Genomic DNA, 26,984 nt, shown 5'->3' with positions numbered 1-26,984 from the left:
CCCTCACACCCACACCCTGCCCACTTAGGCTCCACACTCTTGCTACCTTCCTGGGTTTGGGCCCTATGCTACTGTCAGCCCCAGTCCTACCCTCCCTGCCCCCACTCGGCTGCAGCTCCCCCTGCACCCACTGCATCCCCTCCCTGCTGCCTGAAACAAGCAGGTCCCCCTGTCGTGTGCAGCAGTTGTAGCAGCAGCCCTGCCTGGAAGCTGCTCCTGGCTGGCCTGGGCCCTTCTGCCCACAAGGGTGGGAGCGAGGTGCAATAGGGTGTGTTGGGAGCTGTGTGTATATATGGGTGCCTTGCTCCCACCCTCAACGGCAAAAGGGCTGGGCAGGGTACAATTCACTGAATGCTTGGGGGCCAGACAAAAATGTCTGGCGGTCTGGATCTGGCCTGCAGGCTGTATTTTGCCCTGTCCTATTTTAGAAACAGTGGCTTTTTCACCTTTAAGCATCTCTAATATGGTTCAGAAACTCAGAATTTCATTGTTAGGTCTTTAACATTGTTATACTGGTTAAACTACAGCAATAAAAATAATATATTTTTTCCCTAAACTTACATTTAGGTGCACAGGATCTCTCTCAAGTGATGACGTCGCAGGGCATGGTGTCCACGTCAAATGGTCAACATGAAATAACATTGACTATAAATAATTCAAGTTTGAGTCAAGTCCTAGCACATGCTACTGGTACCTCCACTACAAACTCATCAGGAAGTCCACAAGAAATTACTCTAACTATTTCTGGTTAGTATATTTTAGTATTCTTAACAGCCCCTGCCTTGAATCCAGTAAATTAGCATTTGCTTGTTGGCATTTGCAGAATAGTTCTGTTGCTTGCAATTTTACCTTAAGTTGAAATATTTCACATTTGTTATTTTTTGGGGGTGGGGTTTGGCAGGGGGTGGTGTCTGTCATAGCTTCCCAAGGTATATCTTTTAATATTGGATAACGTTGCTGTGAGGATGGTCATTGCTGTGATTCTGTCTCTTTCTTCATTGTATTAATATAGCTGTTTTACTTTTTTACTCTCTGAGGTTGACAACTTAGTCTTTATACTAAATTCAACTTAGCACTCCAATTCACTCATCAAAAAAATGTAAGACTTTCTTTTTTCTTGTTTGCCTGTATCCTTGTTTCCCTTCTTGGACCCTGTGTTCTTCGGTTCTACAATATTACTTTAGAAGAGTAAAGGAGTAACCAGTACTGTATCCATTATTGTCTTGATTCTGTAATGCCATAATTTTCTATACAATGTCCTGCCCTACTCCTAATGCATTTTAAGATTTCTTTTATTTGTTTGGGGAAATTTTATTTTCAGTATTTGGGGAAACTGTGGAGGTAGTCATGGCTGTAATACCATCAAAACAACATGTTCCTTACCTGCCCATGTAAGCTTGATTTAAAAAAAAAAAGAAAAAAAAAAAGGCAAGGCTGGGGGGTTTAAACGGTTATAGCCTTCAAAGATACAGGAACTGAGGCAGCAGAAGAAAATTATCTCATTCCTCTGTAACATCCACCCTTATCTTGGTTCATCAGTGAGCAAACCCTGTGGATTCCTTGGGTGCTTCCTGATACCTGAAGAATGTATACAGCAACATTGTGTCCCAAGTCACCAACCCTCTTAGTTGCATGCATTTTTAATATAGACTTGAGAGTTGCATTAAATCTTTCAACTGGTCTGTTAGACTCTGGGTGGTAGAGTGTAGACTTTAGCTGTGTTATCTCATACAAGTTCCATAATTCTTTGAACAGAAGGGACATGGAATTTGCTCCTCTCTCTAAGTGTATGTCTTTTGGAAAGCCCATCCGGCTGAAAATGGCAAGTAGGGCATGGGTTACAATCTCAGCCTCTAGGTATCTTCTATCAAAGGCCACCCCACTAATATGAATTGATCTGGAGTTCTCTCAAGAACTGACAGAGTCTGCACATGCAAGAGATTTGGTTGTCAAGGGTGACATCAATTACCCGGACATAAATTGGGAGGAACATGCAGCTAGGTTAGCTTGGTCATGTAGCTTCTTAACTGTAATCAAGGAGCTCTTTCTGACCCAGGAAGTGTAAGGGTCAAACAGAGGTACTGCTCTTCTAGGCTCGGTCTTGGCCAAAGGAGATGATCTGGTGTGTGACTTGAACATTGAGGGCAGCCTGGGCAACAGTGACCATGAGCTCAACTACAAGATTTACAAATCAACTAGCTGGATTGAAGTCCTGGACTTCAGAAATGCTGACTTCAACAGGCTCAGGGCATTAGTAGCAGAGGCGATGTAGGACCAGGGATAGAAGTTGAATTGGGTGCAAGAAGAGTGGTCCTCAAGGACACGATCCTCGAAGCACAAAAGAAAACTGTTCCTATGAAGAGGAAAGGTAGCAGAAGGGCTGGCAAGCCCTCCTAGCTCAATAGGGACATCGCAGTCCTCTTGAAAAAGAAAAAGGAGGTGTACACACAGTGTAAGCTAGGGACAGTCCTCAAGGAGGACTACACAACAGTGGTCTGCACTTGTTTCATAGTTAGTAGGGTTGGAAAGGACCTGAGCAGATCATCAAGTTCGCCCCCCGCCACAAGCAGGAAAGAATGCTGGGGTCAGACGACCCCGGCAAGGTGTCCATCTAGCCTCCTCTTAAAGACCCCCAGGGTAGGAGCAAGGACCACTTCCCTTGGAAGTTGGTTCCAGATCCTAGCTGCGTGACTGTGAAGTAGTGCCTCCTGATATCCACCCTGAATCTGCTCTCTGTAGGAAAATGATAAGGAAAGCTAAGTCAGCAATTGAGTTTAAGTTAGCCAAGGGAGTCAAGGATAGTAAGAAGTCCTTCTTTAGGTATGTAGGGACCAGAAGGAAAACAAATGGAAGCATGGGACCCCTGCTTAACACCTTGGGACAGCTGGGAACAGACATTCAAGAAAAAACTGAATTCCTGAATACCCACTTTGCTTCGGTATTTCACCAAACCAAGAGAAAAGACAAGCAAGATATGGATCACATGGGGCATGAAGGGAATGATAGCCTTCCCACTGTGGATGCTGAGCTGGTGCAAACAAACTAGAAAAGCTAGACATTTATAATTCAGTAGGACCAGATGGACTTTACCCGAGAGTGCTGATGGAGCTGTCTGAGGTCATTGTGGAACCCCTGGCAAAACTCTTTCAGAAATCGTGGCACATAGGAGATCTGTGAGGATTGGAAGAGGGCCAACATTGTGCCCATCTTCAAGAAGAGGAAAAGAGAGGACCCAGGCAACTATAGGCCAGTCAGCCTAACCTCCATCCCGGGAAAAATCCTGGAAAAACTCATTAAATAATCTATGTACGATATGCTCATTGAGGGTAAGATTCTGAACAACAGCCAGTATGGCTTTCTTGTGGGTAGGTCTTGTCTTACCAATCTCATCTTGTTCTATAAACAGGTCTCTCGCCACCTGGACACAGGAAAGAAGGTCAATATTATATACCTAGACTTCCAAAAGGCTTTTGATATAGTATCCCATGATATCCTTGTGGAAAAATTTGAAGATTGTGGGCTTAATTGCTGAGCAGCTGTTCAGTGGGTGGAAAACTGGCTGCATGGTAGGACCCATAGTTCTCTTGAACGGACCCCCTGAGGGGTCCATGCTTGGACTGGTGCTTTTCAACATTTTTATCAATGATTTGGATATGAGGGTGAAAAGCTCTTTGGCCAAGTTTGTGGGCAACACCAAGTTATGGGGGCGCACTGGAGCCAGATGAAGTTCAACAGTCAAAAATGTAAGGTGCTCCATCTGGGGGCAAACAATCCCCAACATACCTACAAACTTGGTGTCAACAATTTAATTCACACCACGGCCAAAAGGGACCTAGGGGTAGTGATTGACAATTGCATAAACATAAGCTGGCTGTGCGATGCTGTGGCCAGCAGGGCAAACAACATGCTGGCATGAATTAACCGTTGCATCTCTTGCAAACCTAAAGAAGTGATACTTCCACTCCACTCTGCAGTGGTGAGACCACAGCTGGAGTACTGCATCCAGTTCTGGGTGCCACACTTCAACAAGGACATGGAAAAACTTGAGAGGGTCCAGAGAAGAGCCACCTCTATGATCAGGGACTTGCAAGACAAGCCATACGAGGAGAGGCTGAGAGACTTGGAGCTTTGCCCTAAACTTTAATCTGAGTTTTCTACCGAAAGACAATACCACAAAACCAACACTAGATGAGGGAGCTTTTCTAGCAAAGGATGAGTTCAACAGTCACTGTTGTTCAGCACAATCTTGTGGTCTCGTGAAGACATCTTTATGCATCTAACTACACAAAACTTTATTCTAAGTTAATTGGATAACTAATACTCTTGAAAAATATTTCACCCTAGTTTAGTGTATTGTCATCATTTTTTTTGTATTGCCCCAAACATCTCAAAACTTATCCTTTTGGTTGCTTTTACATTGTAACATTTATTTACTTTAGCAGAAAAATAAATCTTGAGGTATTTCCAGGCATAAAAGAATTAATTTTTATTTAGGTCAAGATCTTATTCAGCATAATTCTTCTGGAAGTAATGATATGAATGGGAGCTTAAGACTGACGACTCCGGCAATCAGCAATCAGTCAACAGGTGCTACTATAACTATAAGCAATGATCAGCTTCTCTCTCAGGGTACATCACTGAACACTTCAGGTATGCTTGCAGTAAAACATACAAACAGTTATAATATGTGAAAAAAATAATTGTAGGGCCAGTGGAATACATCTGGAACATTATGGTCTTGTTCTTGGCAATTGGAGACCGCATGATTGTAGTGAGTGATCTAATCTCTTGCCAAAATTCTGTTTCTTGTCAGTTGAAGCATTCACCTTGGCCAGAAGAAGAGGGAGGGAAAATAAGGCCATGTACCTCTAAATACTGTTCTGAGATAATTAAATGAATAAATGGAGAGATGGTTTGCTAAACTCGAGGAGTAAGGCAGAGCTGTGATAATGGGTCATGTGGAAATGTCCCGTGGGGCCCATTTTATTAGAAATCTGTAAATGAGAAGCATTTCCTACTTCCTGGTATGTGAAAAATAAAATCTGCAGAATATGTTCTTGGTGTGTAGGTCCCTACTACTGCTTCCTTTCAATCTCAGTGGATGAACATCCTTTTTTAATATTTAGGGTATGGGGCAACAACATAGTGGCGAGCCTGTGGGCCACATTCAGTCAATGGAGTCACAGGATCATGCCCTTGGAGCTGGAGGACTTTTGCCTATGCCCAGGCTGGGACTGTGAAGCTTCCTACTACTGCCACTGCCACTTCTACCTCTCCCTCCTCCCCCACATTCCCACCTATAGCATTAGTGCAGCTTCCAGCACATGGGGGAAGCATAGGGTAGCAGTGGCAGTACAGATGCAGTTTGTAGCTGCACAGCCCCTGCTAAGTTACCTCCTGGCTGGAAGCTGCACCTGTTCTGCAGCCAGGGAGAAGTGATGGCAGCATGGATACTGCTCCCAGCTGTCTGGCTCCAGCATGGGCAAAGCCCTGCACTGCTGACATGCTGCCAAAACCAGCTGGCTCACATCGCCACAGCTTGCTAAAGGTTGCCAGACCCTGATATAGGGACAGTTTTTCTAAAGGAGAAGAATTAGTTTACTTAGAAATGCAGTTTTGGATTCACTTAAATTTGAATTTTTGAGGTTCATTTTAATATTACTGAAACTAAAGTTTTTTGATCTGGGGGACAACGTATCTGCCATACACAAAACTGAGGAGGAGGAGAAAGAAATAGTGATGCAGTACTCTACCTAAACTCTTTTGCGTAATAGTTAAAGTATCTATAATGATCTGCTGGAGTAGAGATTGAAATTCAAGCATCTTTCCCATGACTGAAAGGTAGCCATCATGTTTTAGTCCTTTTTTCCGTTTGTCTCACCCAGTGAATAAATATTGTAAATATTTATACAAAGAAGAGCTGCATTTGAGAGAATATCCCCAGAATATCCTGTGATACTGGAGCTTAGGATATTGTCCTAGAAAGTCAGTGAAACCAGTTCAAAACTCTGCTTTGATGTAAGCAGATGCAAGGTTTTCTACATATGATATGAATACTTAACACACTCTGTTTTTTTAATGATGCCAAAGTCTGTTGTGAACGCATATGATGCAGGGTTTCCTACATATGAGGTGAATATTTAACACACTCTGTTTTGTTAATGATGCCAAAATCTGTTGTGAATTCAGGCCTTCATTTACAAATTTGCTTAGTTTGTTTTTTAAACCCCAAAGGAATCTTTTCCTTTAGCTGGAGATTCCAAAAAAATGATCAGGCATCAGGATGATCAGTTATAAGTTCTGCACCATTTATAAACATTGATTAATTGCACAGTTCTCTTTGTATAACCACAATGAAGAAATTTGGTCTTATGTCTGAGTTAGGTCAAAGCAGTTGTGAAAAAATAATTGGATATAAATGGGGCAGCTGAATCGACACAGAGTATATACATGGGGTTTATCCTGCACCTATGCTAGAACTAGGCATCTGGGAGCTTTATCTTCCTCCCCCTCACTCTGTACTCACAGAGCTGGGTGAGGAACAAGCTGTCCAGCCTCTGCCCAGCGTGCAGGGAGGGGGATAGGAACTGTCCTGTTGAGGGACAGGTCCCAGCCCCATGCCCCAATCTGCTGGTGGGGCAGCTAGCAGTAAGCTAAACTGTTAGCGGCCCCACCGATGGACTGGGGGAGGAGGCTGGGACCTGCCCCTCCCCTGCACTTTTTCCAAGTCCCCTGTCCCTAATTTGAGGAGCCAGGGCCAGGGGCAGGAGCTCCCTGCTTCCGGGGCAGGAGGACATTGTCCCCGCCCCAGCAGCAGGCAGCCCCTCTCCCTTCCCCTGAGCTAGGAGACAGCTGTCTCCTGGCCCTGTGCTCCCTGTCAGCCCCTGGGCTAGCACCAGGGGAGCGCCTGGAGCCCCCCTTGGTAGCCGCAGGGGCCCCTTGCAGAGTTGCAGGAAAATTGGTTTAAATCTTCTCCCTAATCCTGGACCAGTAGATGCCTGTCCAAAACAGCTTACTCTGGATTAGTTTACACCACAGTAAATCTAGGTCAGAGTAAATACGTGTGTAGACATGCCCCATAAGAATGACCAGCATTGTTTTTATTTTAGAAAGAACCAGTGTTATGAAATCCTATTAAATAATTGTAGCTCTGGTGTTGGTATACCAAGTAGTCACTTGAACTAGGCTCTTGGTTTTTTTGGCAGGGATTTCTTGTTTTGCCATTTTTAAAAGTTTTGTATTTTTTATCTTGGCATCTTTTATAGGTAGACAAAAGTGAATATTAGCCAAAATCAATATTAGCATGGGTCCTGAAAATGGTCAGGCTAGAGTTCATTTTGATTGGTCATAAGATGGTATGTATTTTATTAAGCAGCATTAAAATGTGCCTTTAGTTATTTGTGCACGCAACGAATCACTGTCCATGGAGTGCTGCAACCCTCTCAAATATATGGCTATAAAGTGTGACATATCAGTCCGTATAACTGTCAGCCTCCTGTTATAAGTTTATATAAAAATGTATGTTATTTGCCATTTGTTTGACTAAGAGGAGAAAAATCTGTAATTTTAGCACATCAGCATTTCAGCAAGTCATTGTAAAAAAATCGCCAAGCAAAAAAACTTTGTAGAATTTTTTAACCTAAAATGAGGTAAATCTGCATTAAAATTTGTTGCGTATAATTTTTAATGTTTTTGTAACGTCATTTGTACTTTATTTTTTAGAGGTTAATACATCAGGTGGAAACCTTCCTTCAACACCACCTATGTCTCAATCCACTGTTTCTTCCCAGAACTTAGTAATGTCTTCATCAGGGGTTGGAGGAGATGGCAGTGTCACCTTGACCCTTTCTGATACTCAGGGCATGTTGTCTGGTGGTCTTGATGCAGTTACACTTAATATCACTTCACAGGTGAGTCTCATTTACCACAAAGGCATGCACTTCTTACCTGGCTGGTAAACTAGTATTGCAACCTCAGGGGACAAACTGTGTCAGTGTTTTTTTGTTCTGAAAGTAATTCTTTCCATTTACAGATAGCAGTTGAATATCTGACAGATACTCTTTTGCTGTTAAGTGTGCACACTGTTATCTAAAACTATTAAAAAGTTATTTAAACAGCCTCAGAGCTCTTCTGAAATAGAATTTTCACAGTGATGAGACTTTTGATTCTGGCATTAATACAATTCCATTTACAGTGCCTAATATGATATCATATTAGTAGAACTAGTAATTTTACTGATTTTTAAATTCAGAGGTCTGTAGTGCAGATATAGGGTCAGCCTTTCTATTGATCATTATTTCATTTCAGTGTTTACATGTGGGGATATCTCATATTTCACTACTTACTTCATTACTGATCTAAGACTAAACCTGGTTTTTTCATGCATGAAGTTTAAGCATATAAAACTGTTAACATAATATATTTTTAAATGTGCTGAAACAAAATCTATCAAGGGGCCTGTATTTCTACATTGAACCCCAGTCTTTCAACTTTGCATGTAAAATAATTATCGTGCCTGTCAAAAATAAGTGATGTGCTTCCCAGCCAATTTATGCAAGACATGTCTGTGATAGTACTCAAGGTATAATTTCAGACTCCGCAGTGTTTTAAGCTGTGTGATTTTTGGAAGAGTTGATGATCATATGTATTGTGGCAGTTCCCAAGAATCAAAAAGAATGGGTCCCAAAGGTCATAGGTGCTGTACAGACAGTCTAATAGATGATCCCTGTCACAGAGTTCACTGGGTGAGTGAATAACTGTAAAACACAAGCAGAATAAACAGTGCAATGTCAGCAAACATCACATTAGTTCCAGGATTTTTGTGGGGTGATTTTACATATTTTGGATATGTGTACTGAGGAGTGGAAAACAAGAATGAAATAGGAATATGGGAGATCAAGAAGGGGAAAAGAGGGTAAGAATGGCAGGTGCACACAAAACTTGGGTGAAGGTACTGAAGTGGAGGAAAAGGTTGCAGTAAAATGAACTTTTACTTAATGCCATTTTTTGTCTCAGAGTTAGTGGTTATTGACACAGTTGAGTGTGTCTGAATGAACAATCAGTCAAACAATTTTATTTTGACAGGGTCAGCAGTTCCCTGCCTTACTGACAGATTCCAGTCTCTCCAACCAGAATGCATCAGGTTCACAGCAAGTCATATTGGTGAGCCATACACCACATTCAACATCTGCAAACTCGGATGAAATAACATATCAGGTAGATATGGTTTATTTGCCTACCTTTATATACAGAAACATGACTTTAATCAGAGCATTAATTTAAGTTTGCCCTGAAGCAGAAAGTTTGGTGTTTTAATTTTTATCCTAATTATTGTGCTTTATTAGGGAGATGCCAGCTTCACACATAAGGCTATGTGCAATTTGCACTTAAAGCACAAGTTTAACCTTTGTTTTGTATGGGAAAATAGAAAGTTTTGAACATTTGTAGTACACTGTGAGTCTAGAATGAATTTTCTGAGAATTCTTAAGAAAATTCCTTAATTGTAGAATCTAAAAACATATTTGTAAGGAGAGAACAAAAGTGTATTGTGTCTTAAAAATGATCTTCCTCAAATCTGGGACTTGGACCAAAATTCTAAGTTTTCTATCTTTGTACTGTTTTATTTTGGAATAATTACAACATCCCTGTAATAATCTACTATAAATGATTGTACTTTATATAGTATCATCCAAAATTCCATCCTACTGTAATGTTTCTCTGAACTAAATATCTAGGATCAGGCTTTTAATGCTATAGGTAAAACACATAGTTTATACATATGATAACTGCAGATGTATGCATAAACACTGTTACCATGTAATCACACCATGCTATCAATTTAATATTAGTACAGTACTAAAAATATCTCTTAGAAGAGGAATGGCTTTAAAAATCTGCATCTTTTAGGCTTCTTTTCAAACTAGTCATAGGCTTTTAAATCCATGCATTGTTTCCGTTTCATTTGTTTCATAATTTTCTTTGGTCTTTTTTATTATTATACCATACATGTGAACAAATATTACATGTTTAAAAGGGAATTACCTCATGTCAACTGGCCAATAGTATGTATTTTGTGTTCTGTCTTTCCTATAGTAAAAGAAAGCTAAACCACAGTAATTTAGCCATTAACTTTCACTTACTGTGTGAGGTAAGAGACACATGAAACAGTTATTGTGGATCAGCTAATGCATAAATCCTTATCTGCTTTTTACTTCGTTTCTTTGTGTGTTCATATACTTTGTGTCTTTTCTGAAAGATGATAACTACATCTGAATATAGTAATGAAAAGCAGACTAATTACAGTTAATGTAATAAGTTTAATACTTTCCCTTGGTCCCTTTTAATATGTGCTACAGTAGTATCATGTTTAGTTCTTATTTTATCCGTTGCTAACATCCAAGTTGAGATGTCCACACTTCAGCCTTTTTCTGGAAAGGTACAATTTTGAATCATAGCATGTGTGTGCAGTTCACACCATTCATCATAGGCTGTGGACTTGTGTTGCTTTTGTGGCGCCGCAAAAAGTAAAAGAGTATTGTTCAGTTCACTTGCAGCCCTAAAAAAATGGTGGAACAGCAACAAAATTTTCTGTCTTTCAAACAAACTTCTCAGCAGTGCAGTATTTTGTTGTACTATAGGGTTTGTCCCAATCCTTCAGCATCCTATAATGCGTTGTTAACTGCCCCCTTCCCACTATTCCTAGCCTCCACAATACCAAGGAACTTGTCCCGTGACTCATGCTGAACTCTACTGCCTCAAGGAGGAGTTGAGCTTACATGCTGCTGTACCCGTTTGAAGCTCTGTGAAAGCACACCAAACCCTCTTACCTGCTCTGCATGCCTAGACAGCTTCAAGCAGTGGCTTGCCACATGTCACCCAAAGCCAGGGCAAAGAAGCCTAACTAGGGATTTTGGCACCCTGGGAAGAGATGCGAGAGAAGACTTCCCCACATGCAGGTTACTGCTGAGGTGTGACACAGAGTGATACAGGCTCTCTCCCTCAGATTTTGCCATTTTGGTCTCCCCTCTCAACTTGCACCCAGGGCTTGTGCTCTCCTTTTCCATCCCTAGCTGTGTTACTCCCAAGACCCACAATGCCCAAGCCAACCCCATCTGTCTCAGCCTTCAGATGGTCCACCAACTCAAGTGGCCAGAGAAACAATCACATCTTCAGTACCTTCTTCCTCATGTAATACACATGAGAGGAAGAGGTAAGTCATGATGCTGTTCTTCATGAAGAAAATAAAATCCTTCCCAATCCACATGAAACCTGATTTCAAGCCACACCGTACTTTGGTGATCGTTTGGCTGATTTATCCAAAGAGAATCACGCTGGCAGCTTCACCTGGATCCATTTCTGCTCCAGCTTCCAAAAAACACAGCATAAACCCACCTTACAAATCCTCTTGTCATGCAGCATAAGTATCTGTTCTTGTGACATCAGTATCTCTGGCTTTATCACTGAGCAAGGACAAGAAACAAAAACTCAGGAGTGGTTGAGTTCGTGTGCAGTAAGTCGAAGGTCAGCTGAATGTGATTCAGGTTGCTGTAATTAGAAAAGGCTTGGGAAAACGAGGGGCAGTCAGTGCCTTTCCTGAAACTGAGATAATTGCAAAACAGCAAGGGGCATTGTCTGCCAGAGACTGCTGTTTTGAGCAGTTTCACTGGGAGGTGCTCATGTGCTTTGTGCAGTGCTGTGTAATCACTTAAAATTTAAGACTGGGCATGGGGACTGCAAGCCCAAGAGGTTGTGGCAGTTTATGATTCAGACATGCTTCATCCACAAAATCTCCACAAGGTCATCAGTACCCTTCCCCTGCTGACGACATCCCATATGTTGCCAAAACAGATGAAGCGCAGTGTCAGCAGCTGCTGGGTGACCAGACACACCACCTGTCTTGTCTCTCTCTCTCTGACTGTGAACTTGCCAAAGTGCCAAAGAGGTTGGCCATGGAATGGGCTCTGTCAGATTGCAAGTTTCTGGATGCCCGTGGCAACATCCTTCTTCATCCTTGTGCTAGTACTCTGTAACATGGCAGCAGGAACCTGCTCAGTGGATAGTTGTAGAAAGGTGGCTAGGCTTATCTGCCAGTGGTCGTTCTCCCAGGTCCTCAGAACAATGCACTGACACCAACAGGTGCTTATTTCACATGCAAAGAAGTGCTGATACATGGGCTGTAAGTGGTCCCAAAGCACCCTAACTTCCATGGCATCTAGGCAGCTATGTGGCTGTTGGCAGACACAAAACAGAGAGAACTCAAGAGCACATATGCCCGTGACTCCAGTCATGTCTGCTTATCAGCCTATACAGGAGCTGAAAATGCTTGCTGAAGAAGTGACGACAGGCCTTGACTCTGCCAGTAGGAGTACTGGATCAGGATTCACAGGGCACAGAGCAGTAGGGATCCTTTCCAGGCTAGGGGCATAACTGATGAGCCTTTAGGAATCAAAATTGACCAAAGCTGCTATGGCTCTGTACTCCCCTTGTGGATGAGTCCCTGGGTGGGCATGCTCCCTGGGCAGACAGCCAATTAGCATTTTCTGCTGCACTTGCCTGTCCTCGGGAACTTGCAGAGATTGAGAGGGGAGAGCATGCTGGGATCTTTGCATGCCATCCCACCTAGCTGTGGAGTGTTAGCAATATGCTTTCCCTTAAACTTTATAGTGTTTCAAATGACCAGGCACCTGAATAGCCATATGCAAGTAATGCCATGTTTTTGTAGCACCACAGATTTCCCAGGCATTTATAGCACTACAAATGAATGCTTGGTCATATCCTTAGCTTGTTAACACTTAACACTTAACACTGCACTTGTTTCTAGTAAACTTTATCTTTCATTGCTGTTTTATGCAATTTCTCATTGAAAATCTATATATTTTTTCTATCCCAAATATTTTCATCTACAGTAGCATAGGCTGCATTTCATGTTTCATTCTTTAAGATTATTCTGTGATTTAGTGGCTATAAATATGTTTTTTCCTTTTGTATCTGTAAAGAATAAAGCAGCTTCAAGTTACTTCTCTGAAGTTACAGGGTGAAATTTTCAGGACTGCCTAAGTGATATAGGTATCTAAATTCAAGACTCTTTAATTGGATGAAGGTGCTTTTTAAAATTTCACTTGTGGGCATCAAAGAGCCTAGCTCCTTTTGAAACTAGGGTTTAAGTGTCAAAGTTACTTACATTTTTTAAAATGTTAACCTTGCTGCAGAAAAAACAAAATAAACTAAAAGTAGCATGAACTTCTCTATAGATGAGAACTTCTCCCTTCTATAGATCTTCTAAAAGGTTGGGAAGGTGTGAAATGTTTAACTCTTCCTTATTTAAAAAAAGCTAGATCTATATGAGTAACTTTACACATATAACATACATGTATGCTCAGAATTGCATCTGAATGTAGACAAAATATCATTCCACTGTAGTGAGGTGTTCGTTTTCCAGAATTTAATGGCATGTGGACCAAGATTAAATTTCCATCTTTATTTCCTAAGTATCTTATCAGTACACTTTTGAGATCCTCAGTTTCCTTCTCCTTAGTTAGAAATATAGGGACAAAGTCTTTCCCTTTCAGGCTTTTTTTTCTTCACAGCTATTCAATTTATCGCAATAGTCATGTAACTGTATTGGAATATCTACAGCTCTGACAATCATACAGTTTACATCAGTTAAGAGTTATTTTTATCACCAATCCAGATGTTTAATTAAAAGTACATTCTGTCTAGTATAAATTTCTTCCTCCAATTCTAGCCATGCCATTCTTTGCAAAGGAATACTTCTGTTTAATTATAAGCATTATTGATATATACATTAAAATTTTTGTATGCTACAAATATCTATGGCTTATGATCTGTAAAATCTCTCTGTTTATACCCATAAATGATAGCCTTGTGACTTGTTCTAAATCTTGATCAAACTATACTTTGGAGAATGAATACACTACAAATATAGTTTACACTGAATATAATATTGCCATCTTCTTAAAGTAGCTTTTACAGAGAAGCATGCGTCTTGCCAGAGATTCCTCATATTGTGAGGTCTTGCCAGTATAGCTGTCCACTATATAAATCATACAATGCAGAGATGAAAAAGGCTTTTCAAATAAAATTAGACGTAAAATTTATACTGTCCTCAGTTAAATTACACTAATTTTCTTAACTAACCTATTAACTTTCATTCTTAGGCAGAATGCACTTTAGTTTCAAATCATTAATAAATCTCTCCTTGGTACTCTCTATAAAATAACTATGATTTCTCCCTTGTAAACTGCCCTTGACAATTTTTAATAATCACAGTCATTTGGGGGCTTCATGTAACTGCAGTTAAGACACTGGCCAGAACAGTCTTCTTAAACCATAGTTCAGTGATGTCTTCACAGAAACCTGATTTTTTTGGGATAAGCTATTTATTCACTTGCTTAACTTTAAGAGCTTGAGTAGCCCTATAGAAATCAGCAAGATTGTTTATGGGTTTAATGATTGAGATGGATGCCTAATTACACAACGTTTTCGTTATATTAAAGCAGAAAGCATCACCTCAATTCTTACTGGCTTTTCCTTTTCATTTTGGGAAATAATGTTTCCCCTATTTCAGGGAACCCTGTGTATAAAGTGTTGGCTTCTCTGCATCTGTAACCACTTTTAAGCAGTTAATGGCGCATCCCTTCCATGAAACAGTGATCAGTTAATGAAACAGTAGTCTGACATTTGGTTTACCTGCTCTGTCATGAAAACTTCAACCTTTGTGTAATGTCTCATACCTCCAGGAAAAAGTAGTAGTCTCCTTTCCTGGAGACCTCTCTGGTACCCCACAAAAATGGAAAAAAGTCACAGACTGAATGCAGGGGGCAAAAGTCTGGTCCATATCCAGACTTTCAGTTTTGTAGCAATATGTAATTTTCTGTATTTTGCGGACACTTGGAAATAAACATGAATTATTTTTGCCGCCTTTTATTTGTGGGTACTGGAGGATAAGGCCGTAGTCTCTTAAAAATAAGACAGGTTAGATCTTCGAAGACTTGAATTTTTTATGCATATCATGTACCACAGTGTATTGTCTATTTTCAGATATTTCATGTGTATAGACAATCTTCAATAAAATAAGAGATGTAAAAGGAAAAATAATAAAATGAGTCTGTATTTCCCTATATCTTTTTCTTTATTTTTTTATTAAGAAGTTGGATGCCAAATGATTGCATATATTTAAATATATATGGTTATTAAGTATTCTTCAGATTTAATTGAGCGAAAGTATCTAACTAGAAAAATTAATTTGTTGATTTTAGATGATGTAGTTCCAATTTTTCTGCATCACTAACAGTGTTTTATATATTGTTGCAGGTTACTGAGGTTTCTCCTAACCTGACTAAGGGCACTCAAGCAGAAAAAGAAGGTCGAGTACACCAGTGTTTTGAATGTAATCAAACCTTTCCATCAACTACCATGTTAATGCACCACAGTAAAGAGGTTCATGGCAAGGAGAGAATCCATGTCTGCCACATCTGCAATAAAGCCTTTAAACGGGCAACCCATCTGAAGGTATTTTCTAATAACCTAATTCCTGGTTAAGAATGTTGACTTGGTCTTCTACTCTAAATTTTTGGGCATGTGAATAAAAGATACTTGTCATCTTCCTAATCTTTCCTTCGTAAGGTGGAAAACACTTTGAAGGAACACAGTGCAAAAATATGCACTGGCTCACAGATCTCTTTTGGTAGCGTAGGCTTGGCTGGGTTTTTTTTAATTGCATACCTTGTCACTGAAGTAGATGAAAAGATACACCTTGAGCTTGCAAATAATACCAGTAGAATAATATATAGTTAGGGCTAAATAATATTATTTTATTATTTTGCATTTTAAAGCAGACTCTCCCATAGTTCAGTTTTCTGGTGGTGCTAAATTCTGTATTAAAGCTGTTCTGAGGCAGAAATGATCTTTAAGCCTGCCAGTCTCTCCTAGTCCTAGTCCTGATTTCTATGAGTTTCCTGGTGAGCATTTTGATTAGTATCCATGTGTAGCAGGGCACTGGTTGTGCCTGCCACTTTAAGGGCCTGGAGCTGGAAGCCACCAGGTGCCTAATGAGGGCAGCCATTTTAGATTCAGGGCTGCCCATACAAACAAGGGAGTTCTGCTGCTGGGGGCCAGGCAACAACATCGCCTGGCTGCGGGGCTGCTGATATCATCTGGAGGTAAGGGAGGAGCTGAAGGGGATGGTAAGGAGGCTCCTGGTCCTGGGTACAACCTAAAACTGCACTCTGCTGAGAGTGGGTGGCCTGGGGCTCTCAATGCATGGGAGCCCTCAGGAAATGCCAGGCCAGTTACCACCCCGGTGAAAAGTGGGTCAGGGCGCCTTAACCCCTAGCCCCCACAACCGGGTGGGTTACCCCTTGTTGGAGGGTCGGGAAGGTGGACCCCATGAAGAAGAGTAAGGGCCACTGACTCAGGGCTTGTCTGAACTTCCCCCGACTGGCCCATGCTGGGGCCAGGATCAGAAGGGTCAAAGGGCTGGGGGCCCACCACAAGGAACGCCCAAGAGCTGAAGGCCTGGGGTTCCAACTGGCCTGGAGATGAGCTAGGGCTAGTGAGCCAAAGGTCCTGGTGGGGGGATCACACCTGAAGGGGAATCAGTTCAGGGAGCTATGTTGCCTGGTATGAAGGTGGAAGAGACTGCCTGAGGAGAGGAATCCAGGTGGGGTTCAATAGCAGGATTCTGGGGCCCAGTGTGGGGCCCGGTAATTGTAAGAACTATAGATCCCATCTGCGAGGCTTGGGCCTGCGGTGTAGGGAAGGAAAGGAGCTGTAGATAGCGCCCCCTGGCATTGAGGCAGAAAACGGGCAGCCTCCTGCTTGATTAACATAAATTAATTAACATCAAGGCATGGTGGGCGAGAATGCAGGCGGGTAGCCCAAGAACAGATGGACAGGCCACAGAAAGCGGCCCCGAGCAGGCCCCCTGTTACACCCTGGCCATTTAACTTTCAGTTATCTTGCCTTCTGCAGGATAGTGGCAGTTGGAAAGATTCCTGTTTTCCAAAGGTTTCTTTATTCCCTAACATTTTAGTCTTACAGTGTTATCTGGAGTCCCCTGTGGTTCAGTGGTAGAATCCTTGCCTGCCACACAGGAAACCAAGGTTCCATTGCTGATGTTTGTACAAATACAGCCATGGAGGCACCAAACATCTGGGCTCAGTCTGGCTTTTGGATTCTGTCTCAGTGGCCTAAAGTGGGGATGGAAGTTCTGGGCAACCTCCACTCCTCCAAAACTCCTGCCTAGGCATATGTATCGAAGGTCTGGGTGACCTATCATGCATACACCATGATCCAAAAGGCCCAACGGTTGCCGAATAGTGTTATCTCAAAATTTGTAGAAAGTGAGCAGTTCAATACCACTTTTGCCTTTGCAAGAAGGAGTAAACATTTCTTTTGAGTTCTCTAGTTATTACTGCTGAAATATTCCTTTGCCATTTCTCTCTATCTGCTGTACACAATTAGGTAAAAACAAATAAACATTATCCTAATTATTAGAGGTGCACCGATACATTGGTCCCATATCAGATTGGCACCGATATAGGGAGAATTGAAAGTATCAGGAATCAGCTTTTTTGCCTGATAAGTGCCCATGCATGCACAGAGGTGCAGTGTGCACAGGGTCAGGAGTGCAGCCTGGAAACTTGGAGACCAGCATCTGGATGGTAAGTCTGGTGTGGGGGGGGGGAAGGGGCGTTGGGGTGGGGGTACAGATCGAGGCCTCTGGGGTGAGGGAGGGATTGGGGTTGGGGCAGGCACTGCTCAGCTGGGGAAGGGCAGGTGTGGGACAGAGCCACAAGCGGCTTGTCTGGGGGAGCAGTTCCTGCAGCTGCATGCACCATGGGAGGCATGTGCCCCCAGATCTGCTCGCAGGGCGGACTGGGCTGCTGCTGTTGCTGCTGTGAGCTAGGACTGGGGGCTGTGCCAGGCTCTTCCTGGCGGGATGCTGGGCCAGGCTGCGCTGTACTTGGGGAATGCGGCAGCGGTGCTGTGAGAGGGTGGGGGGGAGCTGCAGCAAATTTGGGGGTGGCTGCAGGCCCTCCATCCATAGCCCTGCTCTCAGCGCTGCTGCCTGCTGAGTGCTGCCCAGTTATTCCTCCTCCCCACCTCCCCCCGGAAGAACCTGGTGCAGCCCCTGGCCCCAGTCCACCGCGCCCCATGCAGGAATGGGTTCACATGCCCCCATGCCCTCCCAGGAGGTGTGCAGAGCAGGAGCCACCCCCCTGTTCCCCCCAGGTGAGCCACTCGTGATTCCATCCCGCACCCCACCCTGCCCTGGCTGAACAGTGTCTGCCTCTGCCCCACTCCCTCCCTTACCACGGGGGCCTCGATTGCCCCCTGCCCTGCCATGTCCCTTCCCCTGTACCAGACTTACTAGCCCACTTTTGGTGAACCCCTACTAATTAATGGACATTTTAAATCTGTTGAGCCTCTCCTTCATAAAGGATAAATTTTCTGAGAATTGTTCTCGCTCTTCGGATGACCCTTACAAAAACGGATGTTGAGGCACCCTCCAAGGTTGAACCTTAAAATGGTTTCTCCAAGCCTGGACAGGTACACAGGCAATCATATTGGGATTATCAGACTTATTAAAACAGAAGTTTCAGCTGAATTTTCCGTTGGTAGTTCCCTGGAGGTAGGTAGAGAACAAAAACTGGTTTACTGTGCTTTCATTTTTGTGTGCATTTGCACATGCTCTCTCTTACTCTCTTTCTTTCTTTTTATGATTTCCACTTTCAAGCACAAGGGTAAAGGAATAAATCTTAAAATAAGAGTGTGAGAAGATAAATCTTGAAGTTGAATTTCTCTTCAAGTTGAAGAATTGTATTGTTTTGAAACAGAAGTTGGGAAAAAGGATCAGGCCTTAGACAAGACTTTTTACATATATTTATTTATTAATCTTGTGCAGGGACACAGGATTAATTAAAAAAAAAGCAGGGTGGGGAACAGAAGAGGAAAAGAGAAGCAACCATGCTTTATCACTGTTCTCTTGAAAGGTTAGACAAGAGTGAGATGTGGCATTTAAGACTAAAAGACTTTAGTAAACCTATAGTAAGATTTATTGAGATGAGCTGATCCTGACGTTCTAGGACAAGTTTCTACAAGGTGTATGAGGGTGCATCAGCTCCTCTGCAGAAATAATTGGTATGTACACAGAAGTAAAAGAAAAAAGGTTATTTATGACAGTGTAGCTTTTATTTATTGCATGATAGGAGTTATGCATATAGGCTGCTACTGCTACAGAGTAGTTATCTTCACTGTTATTTACCTCATTGTAGTTAGTTTTTGTGCCCATGCTGTTAGAAAGTACATTTTCCAGGCTTTGTTGATGCCATTACAGGTGATGCAAACAGCACAAGCAAGAGTTGCTCTCCTATGAAAACCCCATAACTAGAAGTCTGTGTACATCCTTCATGGAAGACCTTTATGTTAGGACTATCCAAAGCTTCAGTATGCAGTTCGATTCAGAGGAGATTCAGCCTGATTCAGCAGCCAAATCTCTGAATCGAATCAGGAGACCCATTAAAAGGTCCAAATAAAATCAGAAGCCTCCAAATCAATTCGGAGACATTTGGAGCAGCAGTCCTTGACCACGTTCAACACAGCTGTCCCCAGCTGGTATGTCTGTTATAGTGCAGTGGAGCAGGGGCTATGGGGGCCTGCCGCTGGTGCCTCCCTGATCTGGGCGCATGCACCTGCCCCCATGCCCTGCCACTGCTTACCCAGCTGGGGCATGGCAGGGCAAAGCCACAGCTTGTCCATGAGGTACAGGGAGGCTGGGCGAGTGATGGGGGAGGGCATAGCCCCCATTTTCAGCGCCTTCTGCCACCTGTCCAGAGCTCATCCCGGCCCAGCCCACCCCACACAGATCCAGGGACACACGCCGGCTCCCATGCCCTCCCAGACCAGCAGCATACTGTGGCAGGAACCCTCTTCCTTGAGTCCTGTGCTCCCCTGCCCCAGCTGGGCAGCTTGTCCCTGTCCGAGTCCCAGCCCCAATCCCTCCCTTGCTGCGGGGGCGTTGATCTGCCCTCCCCCCACCACAACAGACGTACCAGCTGGAGGCAGCTGTGTCCAGCATGTTCAAGGACTGCTGCCTGTTTAGTCCTTGGCCAAATCTTCAGATCTGAATTGGCCGAACCAAATTGGAACAGTGATTCGAATCACTAAATCGAATCATTGTCCCTCCGAATTGGCCGAATCCGAATCGAATACTTGCTGCTTCACATAGGCCTGTGTTCTCTTGCAAGGCTCATCGCTTCCAAATTAGCAACCAAGATTAAAACATGGACAGATTAGATGGCAGATGACTAAAGCACTCTACTCCTTATTGGTGAAAGGCTACCTGGAAGCCCTGAAGGAAAGTAGCAGAATATTTAAGTAAAGACAGAAAAAATTCTTGGTAAATTGGTCTTAAAATCCTGCAGGGAAAGACTTCAGTCTCAAATACAGGAAGTAGTTCTTTCAGTCTTACAACTAGCAGTCATTATCCAGAATCATAGAAAATAGGGCTGGAAGGGCTGATCTGGACTGGCCCTGGAGCCAGTGCACAAGTCCAGTCTGGTGCAGGCACTGTATTGTAGGGCTCCGCGGGTTGGCTCCTCCAGCCTGTGAGCCATACCTTTGATTCCTGCTTTATATTGTGCACAGTAATGTCCATGAATATACAGAAGTGGTGGGGGGGGGGGTTGAAAGGATTATACTTAAAGGAATCCTTCAAGGTTAAAAGAACTCTTACTATAAAGTTGTGCTTGCTTGTACCTTGAGGGTTTGATACGATATAATTTGATTTTGAAATTTGTAATTGCACAAAACTGGCACAGTTGCAGAATCTGGTTTCGGTAGAGGTGTAGCTGTACACTGTCACCAGGTTTGCTATGGAGACTAGATGCAGTTTCAAGGAACAATATCAAATAACTGGCTATTTTATTTTGCCTCAGCTGTAACAGATAACTAGGTAAATGTTCAATTTGCAGAAGAGCAATGTAGAATTTAATTGTTTGCAGAATTTGTAAGAAACATTGTTATAAATGGTTAATATGTACAGTAAACGAACTACTGAAGGCTAAAAACCTTATTTTGTGTAAAAATTATGCTTATGCAGTGAGAGGAAAGACTTGACAAATACTAGCTAAATGCTTAACAAAATTATTAATGTGTAAATCGTATATATAAAGACTTTGAGACCAAAATTTACCTCCTCCATTTTTAAAGAACAGAATCTGGTCTTCCTTCTCACTTGATGACTAAAACCCTCTTGTTGCTGACCCTAAAATATGTTTGGTTGTTTGAATATCATGCAGATTTAAATATATTTACTCTTCTGTATTTTGATTAGGAACACATGCAGACCCATCAGGCTGGACCTTCACTAAGTTCTCAGAAACCAAGAGTTTTTAAATGTGATGCTTGTGAAAAGGCTTTTGCTAAGCCAAGTCAGCTGGAGAGACACAGCCGTATTCACACAGGTAACAACTGTTGTTGGCTCTTACAATTTTATTATTCATCTTGTGGTATTTTATGTTTTGCTTAAAGCCTCTGATCCTGGACTTCTGAATATTCACCTTCATTAAACACAAGAGCTCTAAAACACCAAAAGGCAAATTAAAAACCCAGTATTTCTTATTTTAAAAATCTCCTTATTTTTAAGCTAATCTTATGTGGGGATCCTGCCTCAACTTTTAAATGCTTTGGAATCATAATACCACAACTTTGATGTGAGCGCCTCAATTTTCCCTGCCTAAGTACTATGTAAATAATATTTTGTCAGTTACTGGAACGGGCTGAAATAGTTTTATGAGTAAACTGTTAATTAAATTTGTTTACAAATACTGTATGCGACTTTTCTGAGGCAGGTAGGGGAGCATTTGTATGCATGTAGATGTTTGTCTGTCTTGTAGGGTTGGTCAGTGGTAGTCAGGCACACAAGTAGGAACCCGCTGTTTGTTGATAGCAAAGCCTGTGAATTATACTTCATTTGTCACTTGGTGATGATTACTCAGGTTCTCAAGTTCTCATGCTAATGCATTTACACTTATTTATAAATAACTCAGATAAATTGTTTTCTAAGATTGTAGTTGTATTAGGTAAATTATATTTTTAATAACACTTAAGCTCTTTTTTCCAAGGCAGTACTTCCTCTAACTCTCTTAATTCAGTGATTTCCAACCTTAAGCTCACCCCCTGCTAGAGGCTGGAAGCACTGCGGCACCAGCTGCCTTCCTCTGCATATTAGAATGAGTTCTGACATGAGCTGGTAATGCTCTGAGCAGCTGCAGTCTTCTTCCCTGCTGTGTCTGTCTAGCAGCAACCCTCTATTTGGTGCATTGTAAAAAAAAAAGGAGAATGTGTTATTTTCCCAATTGCCTGGTTTCCTTCTGTGGAATAGGAAACCCAAAGAAGACAGGATTAAGCTTGATTACTGTGCTTAAGCATATGAGGAGCAAAAGATGACTACCCCACTCCAAACCTAGAGTTCTGTCTCCTGACATCTTTGTAGATTTTGGGCATTAACTGAAATGCGTGATATCTAAAACAGATTTCTTAATCTCCCATTCTGTGCCATCCTTATCCTGCTTTCTGGTTCTCTGGCTAATAGCCAGCTTGCTTATACGTTAAACCAGTGGTACTCAATCGTTTGGCACCACAGACCAAATGAGTTGCACAGGAGCCCATCTACATATCAGAATTAGCCCTGAGGGCCCAGCACCAGCCCTTGAATGTTGGGATTGGGCCCTGGGGGTCTGACATCACCCTTTCCCATCCCCCACATGTTGGAATTGGATCCTGGAGTGGGAGGGGGCAGACCCACACACTGGGATTGGACCCTGTGATCCAGAACTGCCCCTGCCTAGCCGTGTGCACTGAGATCAGCACTGGGTCCAGTGTGCAGGGCAGCCATTTAGTCTGAGTGAAGCATCTCAGCCTAACCAGGCCCCTGTGAACAGTTTTGTCTTTGTGTCTTTTGACCATAATGAAATACTAGATTTGACCCTCAAACTGGAAAAGTTGGGCACTGGTATATTAATTGATAGGTTTGCTAATTCAGTATCTTATAACTGGAGAAGAGCAAATGCAGTACTTTGTATGTAAAAAAAAAACGAAAGAGGGGTCATAAAAAGGCTGAGGGGAAGAAACCCAGGGAACTTCAGGCCTGTTAGTTTACATAGTCTTAGAACAGAAAGAATCATCAAGAACATATACACAAAATATGAATTGTGGATTTACTGGAAAAAGGATTGTCAAAGTAATTGGATATCGTTCTATGATGGTATAATGGATTTCTGTAATAAGAGTAGTTGGACCTAATCTTACTGGCCTTAAGCAAAACAGTTGACATTGTACCTCTCAGGAAATTATTAGCTGTAATGGAGAGGTTTATGTAAGCTGGATAAAGAAGCTGGCCGAAAGGGAAGCTACTATAGGTTTTATTGAAATAAGAATTTTACCAGGGTGGAAAAAAATGGTTGAGGAACTGATAGATCTTGGCCTTGTGTTCATGTGATGCTTTTATTAACCATTTAAAATTAGTTTAAATATTTTAGCATTACTTATGCATCTCTTGAGCAACACAGAGCATAAGAGAGGTTGGGAATGGAAAAATGACAAAATAATGAATATAAAAATTGAGATGTATTTATATATCTATTTTCACATTGAGAAATATAAATGCCTTTCTAGGGGATTTGGAATCCTTCACTTTTGTTAACTGAGAAGTACACATTTCTCTCATGTCCAGGGGAGCGTCCATTTCAGTGTACACTTTGTGAAAAAGCCTTTAACCAGAAGAGTGCGCTTCAAGTGCATATGAAAAAGCACACAGGAGAGAGGCCTTATAAGTGTGATTACTGTGCAATGGGCTTTACACAGAAAAGCAATATGAAACTCCATATGAAAAGAGCTCATGGCTATGTTGGTAAGTAACATGACATGTAGTAATGTTGAATGTCAAAAGCCAAATTCTGTCTCAGAAAAACATAGGAAATGTATGGGAAATGGATGATACATATATAAATGAAGTGCTAAGTGTGTAGCTGAATGCAAAACTGACTAAGCTGGTGGTTTTAAGCAGAAGTCGTTGAGCGGTACCAGTATCATCTTGGTTCTGTAATGTGGATCAGGGCCGTCCAACTTTGGAGTGGCTAGGGGCCACTGTCTGTATCCTCTCCCCACCTCACTCTGCCCTGCCCCCAGAGGCTATCAGGAAGCAGAAGTTGGAGGAGCAAGGAGCGGGGTGGGGGCAGGGTACAGAGAACCAAACAATAGCAACAGCAGGAGAAGGATGGGGAGTGGTGCCCAGGTAGAAGTCCACGCACTGCAAATTTAATATAAAATGTAATCCCTTGGAAGGCCGTGAATTGAACAGCCCTGATGTGTAGAGCTCTATGAGAAGAAACGCTAAAATCTGGCGTACAGATGATATGCAGTTTTGTACAATTACTGGTACTAGCCAGTTCTAGTGATTTACCCTGTTACCTTTGACTGAACATTTTTAAAGTATACTCCTAATTGATTTACAAAATCTAGGTAAATTGCACAATAAGTCCCTTGTTTCTACTTTTTCTTATCTGTGCAGTAGTTTTTATATTTAGTATTCATCCTTCTTTTTCTATTACACTATGATAGGTACTGTACAAGAATCTGCCAGTCACCAAGAACAAGAAGGGGAAGACATTAATCGTGCTTTGAATTTAGAAGAGGTGGTTCAAGAATCCTCAAATGAATGGCAGAGTATAAGCAATGTATTTCGATGACACTTGGGTGAAAGCTTAAAAGGCTTTCAGGACTTGAAAATTCTCTACGTAATTTTTGAGAAAAGTAAAAGAATATGGATTTTACAGTTAAAGCTTCAAGCATTGAAAACATTAACAGTAGAATAATATATTATAGTTTTTTTAATTATTTACAAAAAGTACCTAAAGAATCATTGTCTTTTGTAAGCTTGTAGAACAATATTGGAAAAAAAAACCCCATCAATTAATTTGTGCTAAGTTGTCTACAAATCAGTGAACTCAGGTAATATATGCAGTTTCATCTTCTAATTCACAGTCAGTGTATTTACTTGAAAAATTAACTGGAACTTCATGTCAGGAAAGAGTGGTTCCCCAGTATTAGTGAAGTAGGAACTCCATGAAATCTCATTAATTTTTTTAGTATATAAAGAAATATTTGGCATTGGAAAGAAAAATGTTAAAAAGTAGATGTATGCAGTACAGAGTTGAATTTTACATTTCACAGGAAATTGTTACATTTCTGTTTTTAACCTCTTGGTGCATTTTAAGAAGTGGTAGAAAGTGAATCTCTGTTGCATTACAGGACATTTCTGAAGCTAACCTCTTGAGAGAGCTGAGTCATTTCTATTCTGATTTCAAAGACAGATGGCCATTATTTTTACATTAAAATGTCTGAGGCTTCAAACTCAGCAATAAAGCCTCCAAGAGAATTCAACTAGAAGATGAACTGATTGAACATCACCTTTTTGTTTTCTGTATGGATCAGCAGATACATATCTCAGTATCTGTAGAAAGCACAGCCATATACTAAGCGTGATAAATAGCATAAACTTTTACATTTAATAGCTTGCAGGAAGTGAACTACACAACAGGTTGCTTCAGTTTAACATAGAAGTAATCTGTAGTGTAAAAAGTTGCAGTACCAAGTCCATAAAATCCTTATTTTCTTTTTAATCAATTCTGAAAGTATTTTACTTCTTTAAATCATTGTTTCAGTAAAACTACCTAGTTAATTTAGTGCTCACCTGAAACGTGCCATTTGCTTAGCATATTCAAAACAAAGAAACACTGGAATAAATGTCATCTTTTAGACATTCCAAAGACAGAAAGCTCTTTTCTTACTTTTACTTTGTTCCTTTGAATTTATTTATATTTTTTATATATAGTGTGTGTACATAATATATATATATATATATGTGTGTATATATACAGATATATAAGCCTCTGTGTGGCTGTTCAGTATATTTTGTAAATACTAATTGCATTTGCAGGAAGAGGTCAACAAATTTTCATCTTCATATGAACACTTCTAGATCAATGTTAGATTTACTGTCTTGTAAAATAGAGTTGGTTTTTATTTTATTCCTGAACAATAATTGCCCTCAGATCCAATCTTCTCCCCCCTTTTCTGTAAATATTATCAATATTTTGTGTATTATGAGACCTAGTCATTTCAGATTCCTGAAGGAAGAAATCACTGCTGGTTTTGATAGGGCACCTCTTAATTTCTTTTGTTAACTCTTGGCATATGTATATAAGTAATATAGCTGGTGAATTAAAATAACATTTTGTTATGTGGAATATTTAAGTCAGAAAAATGTTAAATAATATTAATTTTTTCCAAACTCTTCTTTGTGTATATTTTTAAGTGAAAATTTGAAATGAGTATTTCTAGTCATTTCAACTAATTCAAGTAACATTTTCATACCTAAAATAATTCTGCTCAATATTCAATACAGATCTGAAGTTCTTTCATTTCAAAAGTGTATTTCATTTCAGACAAGCTGTTGGATTCCTTTTAGTATGTTCAGATGACAATTTTTTAAATTAATTTTATTCTTTTTCATGTCACAAATGCATTTTGTATGCACAAACTGAAGACTTACTGAACTTCTGGTATTGTCATGTTTGTGTCAATGACTACATAGCATTTTAAAATATATAATCTTAGCCTTGAATGGCTTAGAATGCATGTAGTATATGTCATATATAAAAATCTTAGGCAAACCTTTCAGAGAAAATTGGACAGATATATAGAAGACTTGGTAGGCATTGGTTTTTTCATACGGACAATGGTGATATTAAAGGGGTGTGTGCGCGCGCGCGCACACACGCACACACACACACGCTGAAAAATGGGCTTAAAATGTGTTTAGCCAGGTGTAACTGTCCTTTATAGCTGAAACTCAAATATTTGGGTTCAAGATGAATAAGATGGACTTAGGTTTTTTA

At 41.2% G+C, this 26,984-nt stretch overlaps 1 protein-coding gene across 8 annotated transcripts in view; it reads left to right on the top strand.

Annotated features, from left to right (window-relative positions):
- Nucleotides 1-26,502, top strand: part of ZNF236 (zinc finger protein 236) — a 138,563-nt gene extending 112,061 nt beyond the window's left edge. For all 8 annotated transcript variants that reach the window (XM_090039554.1, XM_090039557.1, XM_090039556.1 and 5 more), the window contains 8 exons: nt 568-747; nt 4,495-4,650; nt 7,723-7,910; nt 9,085-9,216; nt 15,334-15,531; nt 21,359-21,488; nt 23,759-23,935; nt 24,646-26,502. In XM_090039554.1, the coding sequence (XP_089895680.1) occupies nt 568-747; nt 4,495-4,650; nt 7,723-7,910; nt 9,085-9,216; nt 15,334-15,531; nt 21,359-21,488; nt 23,759-23,935; nt 24,646-24,773 (1,289 nt within the window). In that variant the 3' untranslated portion in view covers nt 24,774-26,502. The remainder of the gene's footprint in view (nt 1-567; nt 748-4,494; nt 4,651-7,722; nt 7,911-9,084; nt 9,217-15,333; nt 15,532-21,358; nt 21,489-23,758; nt 23,936-24,645) is intronic.
- Nucleotides 26,503-26,984: the final 482 nt, after the last annotated feature.

The sequence above is a fragment of the Crocodylus siamensis genome, chromosome 3, assembly GCF_052110815.1.
Source record: "Crocodylus siamensis isolate JL-2025a chromosome 3, ASM5211081v1, whole genome shotgun sequence".
Lineage (NCBI taxonomy): Eukaryota > Metazoa > Chordata > Crocodylia > Crocodylidae > Crocodylus > Crocodylus siamensis.
Note: the sequence above shows the minus strand (reverse complement) of the source record. Positions and strands in the feature narration are given on the sequence as shown.